Genomic DNA, 9,606 nt, shown 5'->3' with positions numbered 1-9,606 from the left:
CCATCTCGCCCGGCTAGTTTTTTGTATTTTTTAGTAGAGACGGGGTTTCACTGTGTTAGCCAGGATGGTCTCGATCTCCTTACCTTGTGATCCGCCCGTCTCGGCCTCCCAAAGTGCTGGGATTACAGGCTTGAGCCACCGCGCCCGGCCTTGTAAAATGCATTCTATTTCATTAAGGGTGCCTATATTGTACTACTGTTACTGAATACATTAAAAAACAGAATCTAATAATTCTGCTGAATAATTGAAATAATTATTGCTTGAGGATGTAACCTATGGCATTTTGTTTTATTAAGAAATAAAGATTGAAAAGATTTTTAAAGTTATGAAAAAATAGAACGAAGAGCACTAGAAACTTCTACTTTGCTTCAAGAGACAGCATTCTGCATGCCTCAAATATTACCTTCTCTATTAGGTTGTGAGCTCTCTGAGGGTAGAGACTGTGACTTATTCATATCTTTATATCTGCCTCAGTATCTAGCACAGCATCTCATACAGAGTAGACATACAAATGATTTCTCGAGTGAATGAATTTATTTTTATGCTGGAAATTCTTGCCTTGAAGTGAAGAAAGTTTCAAGCTTTTCTAAGCAGTTACTATCTGTTCACACAAATACAATGCCAGCTGGGGGTGCTTGGCACAGACAGCACCAGAGATTCGAGCACAGGGAATTGATAACAGACACCTGCAATTCATTTCCCTGGACAGCCTAGAGCAAACTGTGCTATCATGAGCGTTCCCAGGGCAGTGTTTGGACTGGTGTGTGGGTGGTATACTCCTGCAGAATATAAGATTAGGCTCTATTATAATAGACATAATAATAGAAGATTCATTCATCCAGCAAATATTTATTGAATGTCTACTTTGTGCTAGGTACTCTTCTAGGCACTAGTTCATTATCACAGTGAACTTAAGTCTAAAAATTCCTTAAGAGGCAGGGTTTGAATTGGTGATTAGAATAAAGATGCATATTCCCCTTTCCCCCAACTTTTCCACTTAGCAGAATATTTTCTACATAGAAAATGCAATTTGACTAACGATCTCAAAGCATTTCAAAGCCATTAAAGACCTCTCCTTCCAAAACCACTGCTCTGCTGGGGCAAGTGACAAAAACAACACTCTCCCATCATTTCCTCTCCTTGTTTGTATCTCTTCCTTCCTCCTACACTTTCAGACTTTTGGGGAGAGGGGTAGGAGCACGTGAGGTGTATTTTATGGGTAAATGATGACTCTTGCACATTTTGTAAGTGGCAGTTCAAGCTAGTAATTTTTAAAGTGACCCCGCAGAGGATTTCCTTCTGATTGGCTTTTTAACAATCCTTTAGTTCTAGTGTCTAGGGATATGCAAAGTCAGAAAAAACCAGTCACCACCCAAAAGAAAATGGTGCAGACACGCTGGAAAGGTCATGTTTTGGCCACAAAATAAGTGCACTGTGCAATATCAAGTGTTTCAGTGAGTTTTTGGACTCTCAAGCACATTTTGACACCTTATTATGTGGCTCAGTACACCCAGGATATGCAAATCAAAAGCGTCTGTCTGCATACATGAGTTGTATGGCATGACCTCCTGATGCTAAGTGGAAGCTGATTTAGTGAATTCACCAAAACTACTGCTATACATGTACTCGTTGAAAGGCGATGGTGACCTCCCCACCTTTCTCCTTGGCATTGTTTGGTGAGTTAGTTATATCCTAAGGTCACTACTGCCTAACTCCTCTCAGCCCAGGCATATTGCTCCTAATTGCTCCTAGTATGACCTAAACATCCCTAACACAACAGGGGGCAGGGGAGCATGCTAGTTTTTTCCCAAAGCAGTGGATGGCAACTGTGTGACATCTTTGGTTCATCTATATTATCTTCTCACATCTCTGTTGGAATCTTTAGAAGGCACGGCCCTACCTTTCTCCCTCAGCTGAGACTGCAAGAATCCCTAGCTGACTTGTTCAAAGCACTCCTTGCCACAGGTCCAGCAGCGTGGGAACTTACTCAACTTCAGTTGTTTGGAAACCACCAAGTCTGGCTTGTTCTCATTCCCCCTCCACAGTCCGTTCTGTTACACAGCAGGCACCCAGACATTCTTAAAGTTCATCACTCTCCACCACACTCCGAGAAGAGCATGAATACACAATCGTGCTTTCCATGGAGGAAAAGGCAGAAAATATATCAAGTCCTTTACTGGTGAGAGATCCGTAGCGACTGCCACTGGGCCGGACAGACATGGGCGGTGGGATCTGATGGTGCCACTGAGCTGGAAAATGGACCAAATAATGTGTTATGATCAAAGGAATGCAGTCCAGCAGGTACGCTGTAGAGGCACATTCGGTTCTCACCCCGATGCTCCCTGCAGATTCTTGGTAAAGCATGTAACTATATCTGGGTCTGAATTGCCTCATCTGTAGAAGAGAACAATAAAGCCTTCCCTGCCAGGAATAAGGAAACTGTGCTGGCAATGTCTTAAGCCCCTAATTCCAAAATCTGTGATTCTAACTCAGTAAGACATTAGAATCCTACAAGTGAGAGATTAGAATTCCTCTAAGATGGGGCCAGGCACAGTGGCTCATGCCTGTAATCCCAGCACTTTGGGAGGCCGAGGCGGGCACATCACTTGAGCTCAGGAGTTCAAGACCAGGCTGGCCAACATGGTGAAACCCAGTTTCTACTAAATACAAAAATGAGCTGGACATGGTGGCGTACACCTCTAATCCCAGCTACTCAGGAAGCTGAGGCATGAGAATCACTTGAACCCAAGAGGTGGCGGTTGCAGTGAGCCAAGATCACGCCAAGGCATGCCACTTCACCTGGGTGATAGAGTGAGACTCCATCTCAAAAAAAAAAAAAAAAAAAAAAAAAAAAGAGAATTCTGTAAGATGGAGGAGTAAGTGACTAGGGTGATTTCTCAAGCTTATCCCCTTCCACCAGCCTACCATGAAGGCCTGTTAGGGGCAGTGTACAGAGGGTTGTAGGCTCTCAAAGAGGGTACCTCAAAAGATAGAGATAAGAAAGCTGCATAAATGAAAGCCAAACAATGGGTTTGACCCTGTGCAGTGCCTACCTCACACCCTAATCACCCCAATCAGCCATTACCTACCTACCCATCTCCCTAATCAGGTTCTATTGTTACAGCAAGAAGACTGAAAAGTAATTTAGGTACAATCAACCATGGTTCAGGGACAAAAGATAATTTATTAGAGTTTCTATGTTCACCAAGTGCTGCTGTTTTTAGCAGACATGACTTTAAGGTTTGAACCTGGCCTGAGTGAGATACCCGTCCAGACTTCATAGTCTCTGCCGTGGTTCCTGATTCAGAAATTACCAGGCAATCTTCTGATTAGGTTTCTAGGTACTTTGACGTGGAGAAGTGCGTTCCCTATGTGGGGAACTCTCAGGCTGTGGGTCCTGGAAAGCTGTGTCCCTTTCTAGCATTCCGATTTAGAAATTGGTCCTTTGTTGATTTCATCATCTTGATTCAGTTTTTCAGTCTACATACCTCTGAGTGAATTCAGAAAAATAAAAATCTAGGGGACCAAACCTAGAGCAGCTTCACTAAAGAGCAGACACTCTACTGAGGCCTGCTCTTGCACAGTGTCTCCTCCCAGGCCCTCCATCTCTTAGCCCTTCCCTGCTCTCTCTGACATCGTAACTGGACTACTGCAGTTCCCAGGATTAGGAAGTGAGAGAAGAGAGAGGGGAGCCCTATGTGGCCCCATTCCTCAGAAAGGCAGGAAGTGTGGTGGCGGGGAAGGGAACTGATTCCAGCCCAAGTCTTCCACGCCTTCTCCATCCTAGGTCCCAGCTGAGGAAACAGCACTGCCTATTGTTGGTGCTATGGAAGCAGGACAGGAACGAAAGGGAGAGGAGAGCCAGGACAAAGTGACCTGGAAACTCAGCCACTGGAGGGCAGGATTGGCACAAGAGTCATCTGTTTCAGGGCTTATTGGTAGGGAGTTTCTCAGTTGGAGACCTACTGCCTTCTGACTTGGTGAAGACTGGGAAATGTCTAAGGACTTAGCCTTGATTAAGGAACCTATCACTGTTGGCCTCTTTCTCCCCCGATTTTTTCAGGGAAAAGCACATTAGTGTCTGCTTCTTTCACAGTTTAATTTCTTCTCAAGTCCTAGGATAAAGGAAAATAACCAGAAAATTGTATATTTTCTCCAAAAACTAGACCTAGGGAAAATGACAGGCTGAAGCCCCTCCTGCATGGTACTAAACAAAGGGAATACCTGCTGTGTACTCATAAATAGCAGAGACGTCTATCAGGCAATAGACAGAGCTACTCTTATTTATTATGTTGGTTAATCAGGTTAAGCCAGTTTTGAATGTGAGACTTTCTTATCAATTATGTTTTTTTAAAAAAGGATTAAAAAAGAAGAAACACTCTTTTGGGTTAAGAAATATGTCTCCAAAAATACCAGTTAATGTCAAAAAGTGTAGGATTGACTACACAAATACATAAATAAAAATTAATTTCTTGGATCCTTTTGAAAATTGGAAATGTGGCTCAAAGAAACAATGCAAAGGCCTAGATTTGCTTCCTAGCTGTAGTCACCAACCTCTCTGAGCCTTCCACTAAATATATTAACACAGCCAATTCAAGTGTGGGGGAGCTTCCCAGAAGACGTGCTCCAGCTCAGTCTAAAAGGTTGAGTGGAAACTCACAGGGAGGGTGGGGCGGGCTGTTTCAGGTGGTGGGACAGCCTGTACAATGTTGTTACTCTCATGTAATCTTCAGCCTTAGATGAAGGTAACTACAATTATAATAATCTCATGGGTCTGGGAGATTTAAGGGTATCACTTTGGATCCCACCTTTGGAAGAGAGAGGGGATCCTATGTGTCATTCTACAAATGTCACTTGATGTTATTATTATTAGGACAGCTCTCTATTATTAGAGAAGTCTGATTGGGGGATTGGAGCAATACACATTTGTTAAATGAATAAATGAAAGGAGTATCAAAAATTCTGCTGGGGGATCACAGGTAGTGGGAAGTTCCAGTGGGTGGCCCACAGTAGCAAGGAGATGGCAAGAAAACATTGGATGTTCAGAAGCACAAGCACTTGCAAACTCTGGACTAGCTGTAATTCCTGGTATTAGACGCCCTCTTTTGGAAGAAGGTTAAGCTCATAGTAAAATGTAAAAGTAATGCCCTGAGGTAACCAGGATGAGATGACTTTTAAAATCTATCTCTTAAACACTAAAATATAGTATAGCCTACTCAATTCATTTATGGAAGCATACTCCATCTATCTTTATTTTATTTATTTATTTATTTAGAAGCAGAGTCTTGCTCTGTTACCCAGGCTGGAGTGCAGTGGTGCAATTTCGGGTCACTGCAACCTCTGCCTCCTGGGTTCAAGCGATTCTTCTGCCTCAGTCACCTGAGTAGCTGGGATTACAGGCATGTGCCACCATGCCTGGCTAATTTTTGTATTTTTAGTAGAGGTGGGGTTTCACCATGTTGACTAGGCTGGTCTTGAACTCCTGACCTCAGGTGATCTGCCTGCCTCGGCCTCCCGAAGTGCTGGGATTACAGGCGTGAGCTACCTTGCCCGGCCCACTTATCTTTAAGAAAGATTTTTAAGCTATCAGTTGCATGCAGATGTTCAACTGACAGCATTACACTTACCGTATATATCCAGCCTGGCAGTGCATGACACGATGCCGGCTTCGTTCTTGGCTGACAACGTGTACCATCCAGCATCTGATTTCTTGGCTGGCTGAATGAGAAGGCAGGCATACCCTGTTGTGTCCTGGTGCATACTGGAGAAAAAGAGAATATACCTATATTTTATCTGGGGGCAGAAGTGCCTTTGTCAAATTTAGGGTTCCAGGAAGAAGGGGGAACTCAGCTTAAGGCAAACATCAAGACAAATTTGAAGGTGGAAGACGTCACAGAAGAGCAGCAGTGAGCTTCATCATACTAGGAGGAGGGGGCAGCTGGGGCTGAGACCTGCTCTTGCCCTCCCCACTGCTGCAAGTCCACTGAAGTTGCGCTGTCCACCAGCAGAACCCCCATTTTTCACAACCAAAGTTCAGAAAGCTCTCTTTTCCAAACAAGGTTGGACATTGCGTCAACTACTTTGTTAGGATGCTCTGGGAAAGCAGGACAAAATAGAGCCAGGGGGTGGATGAACTGGCAGCGTAGATGGCATTTCCTAATGTAACCAGCCGGGCTCATGCAGCATCCAGCTTCATGAGGTTTAGGAGGAAACCAGCCTGCTGTTTCCTTCTGTTTTTCTCCACATCCATAGTTTTTCACCTTGACTGCATATTGGAATCCCAGGCCATATCCTAGGTAATTCCATCAGAATCAAAGGCTGGGATCCAAGCATTAGGATTTTTGGAAATACCTCAGAGATTCCAATATGCAGCCATGGATCAAAAAACATCGGGCCACATGTTCCCTACAGCCCTTGTTGGCCTGGCCCTCTTATCACTCATAGTTCCAACCTCTCCTATGGGGCTACCACAGCTCATTTGCATGGTAGGGACAATAGCAACAGCTTCCTGAGCTCAAAGGATGAATAAGTGTTTACCTTTCATTGAAAGTTATTATGTCTAAGAATTTATAAAGTAATAAGAATAAACAAGAATAAATCAATTAATAACAAGTACAACAAGAATAAAGTAATGAAATATCCACCACGATTTCACTAGATTAACACACTGGCTACCTTCACCTTCTGATTAGTTAATTAATTAATCCATTCATTCTTCGATATATTTCTTTAGTAAACACTTACTTGATACTGTGTTGGGGAAAATGCTGGGTGCTGTTGCCTTGGGTGCTGAGGGTGTAAAGATGAACAGGACAAAAATTCCTTCTCTTTTTTTGAGACAGAGTCTTGCTCTGTTGCCCAGGCTGGAATGCAGTGGCATAATCTTGGCTCACTGCACCCTCCACCTCCCGGGTTCAAGAGACTCTTGGGCCTCAACTTTCCAAGTAGCTGGGATTACAGATGCCCACCACCATGCCTGCCTAATTTTTTGTTGTTTTTAGTAGAAATGGAGTTTCACCGTGTTAGCCAGGCTGGTCTGGAACTCCTGACCTCAGGTGGTCCACCCGCTTTGGCCTCCCAAAGTGCTGGGATTATGGGTGTGAGCACCACACCTAGCCAAAGAAATTCCTTCTCTAGAAGAATCCCTAAGTTTAATGGAAAATAAATAAAAGATAAATAAGTAGAAATAAAGATAAATAGAATGCAAATGCTAGAGTAATGCTGTGGGAAAGATGCTTGGGGAAGACAGAGGGGAAAAGGTTATTCTGGGAAGCCGCAGTCATCAAGGAGGAAGCATGAAGATACTGGATGTTCAGAAGCACAAGCATATGTGAGGTTAGGCTCACAGAAAAATGTAACACTGTATAAAGACCTGAGATGACTAAAATGAGATTACTTTAACAATCTATTTCTCAATCACTGAAATATAATGCAGCCAATTCAAGGGTGGGAAAACTTCCCAGAAGATGTGCTCCGGCTCAGTCTCAAAGGTCGAGTGGAAACTCACAGGGAGGGTGGGATGTGGCTCCAGGTAGTGGAACAGCCTGCACAAAGGCATGGTGGTGTGGGAGGGAGCATGGCATGTTCCTTACAGCTGGGGTTGGAGTGCACACCGCGTACTGGCCAGTGGGGGGACTGGGGAGAAGGCAGGGGAGAGGGTCATGTGCACCATGGTAAAGGGATGGGACCCTTCCTCTCAGATTATGGGAAACTAATGATGTATTTTAAGCAGGAGCTGATATGATCAGTTTGTATTCTTTTTTTTTTTTTTTTTTCTGAGATGGAGTCTCACTCTGTAGCTCAGGCTGGAGTGCAGTGGTGTGATCTCAGCTCAGTGCAAAGGTTCAAGTAATTCTCCTGCCTCAGCCTCCCAAGTAGCTGGGATTACAGGCACGTGTCACCATGCCTTGCTACTTTTGTATTTTTAGTAGAGATGGGGTTTTGCCTTGTTGGCCAGGCTGGTCTCGAACTCCTGACCTCAGGTGATCCACCTGCCTTGGCCTCCCAAAGTGCTGGGATTACAGGCATAAGCCACTGCACCCTGTCAGTTTGCATTCTTAAAAGATCATCTTCACAGTGGTGAGGAGGTGTATTGAATAGGGCTTGAGCCTGGCCGCAGAGAGACACATTAGCATGCTATTGCTGTAGTTTAGTGAGGTGAGGCAATAGCAGTGGAAATTCATGCATTTGTTCATAAATCCTTCATCTTACATACTATGCTACTAGGTGAAAGGCATTGGGTGTTGTGATGAGTCAGGACATATGAAAACAAAGGAGACGCGGTCTTTCCCTCAAGATGCTCACAGTCTAGTTGTGGGAGAGAGAATGAAAGCATCAATACTAACAATTGTGACTATGTGCAAGAGTTGCTGATAGAAGAACATCAACTCAGTCCTGGACCAAGTAGGGGAGGAAGCAGGGGCGCTGCTCTTCCTTAGACAGATGATGTTTGAGGTGAATGTTAAAGGATAACAGACATTAGAGAGGTGGGCTGCAGTGTGTGGGTAGGGGAGAAGGCGAAGAGAGTTCCCAGAGAAGGAATGTCCTGAGCAGAGGCATACAGGTGACAGAAGTAAGGGACATGAAAACTGTAAATACTTACAGCACAGTTATAATCATGGTGATATACAAGCAGTTCCTGACTTAGGATGCTTGCATTCCATATGCTCCTCAATTTATGATGGGGTTACATCCAGATAAGTCCATCGTAAGTTGAGGAGCAACTCTCTCTCTCTCTCTCTCTATGTGTGTGTGTGTGTGTGTGCGTGTGTGCATGGGTGCGTTTATTTAGGACCATTCAGATGTTCCTAGGTGTGTGGTTTTCAGAAGCTAATCACTATGACTTTAAAGTATCAAAATATCCTATTCTTTTTTTCTTTTGAGACTGAGTTTTGCTTATCCCCAGGTTGGAGTACAATGGCATGATCATGGCTCACTGCACCCTTCAAGTCCTGAGCTCAAGCAATCCTCCCTCCTCAGCCTCCTGAGTAGCTGGGGCTACAGGTGTGTGCCACCATGCCTAGCCAATTAATTTATTTTTAGAGATGGGGTCTTGCTATGTTGCCCAGGCTGGTCTTGAACTCCTGGTCTCAAGCAATCCTCCTGCCTTGGCCTCCCAAAGTGTTGGGATTACAGGCATGAGCCACTGTGCCCAGCCAGAATGTCCTATGCTTACATTAAAATGACAGGCATCTTTTCACTACAGGCAGGGGCAAGATGAATGGGCAGTGAATGGGCAGCGGTCTCTGAGTCTTAGGCTTTCCCCACCGCAGCATCTCAGTCACTCCTCCTCCCTCCCTTGCCACTGCCTTCTCCAGAAAGTGGTGACTAAACCGAGCTGGTCCTCAGAGTCCAGGGCTGAGCAATCACCCAGCTCCAGCAGTCAGCCTCGACTGGGAATGAGCTTTCCAGACATTGATTTTGTTTTTGCCCAATAAAAACATATTTAAAATTGTAGACCCTTGCCGAGCGCGGTGGCTCAAGCCTGTAATCCCAGCACTTTGGGAGGCCGAGACGGGTGGATCATGAGGTCAGGAAATCAAGACCATCCTGGCTAACACAGTGAAACCCCGTCTCTACTAAAAAATACAAAAACCTAGCTGGGTG

At 44.5% G+C, this 9,606-nt stretch overlaps 1 protein-coding gene across 6 annotated transcripts in view; it reads right to left on the bottom strand.

Annotated features, from left to right (window-relative positions):
* Nucleotides 1-515: 515 nt before the first annotated feature.
* The window catches only part of MYPN (myopalladin), a 106,137-nt gene continuing 97,046 nt past the window's right edge, over nt 516-9,606 (bottom strand). For all 6 annotated transcript variants that reach the window (XM_011926922.1, XM_011926913.1, XM_011926940.1 and 3 more), the window contains 2 exons: nt 5,628-5,761; nt 516-2,249 (listed from right to left, as the gene is read on the bottom strand). In XM_011926922.1, coding sequence (XP_011782312.1) covers nt 2,080-2,249; nt 5,628-5,761 — 304 coding nt within the window. In that variant the 3' untranslated portion in view covers nt 516-2,079. The remainder of the gene's footprint in view (nt 2,250-5,627; nt 5,762-9,606) is intronic.

Source organism: Colobus angolensis, unplaced genomic scaffold, assembly GCF_000951035.1.
Source record: "Colobus angolensis palliatus isolate OR3802 unplaced genomic scaffold, Cang.pa_1.0 Scaffold12, whole genome shotgun sequence".
In the NCBI taxonomy this organism is placed as follows: domain Eukaryota; kingdom Metazoa; phylum Chordata; class Mammalia; order Primates; family Cercopithecidae; genus Colobus; species Colobus angolensis.
Note: the sequence above shows the minus strand (reverse complement) of the source record. Positions and strands in the feature narration are given on the sequence as shown.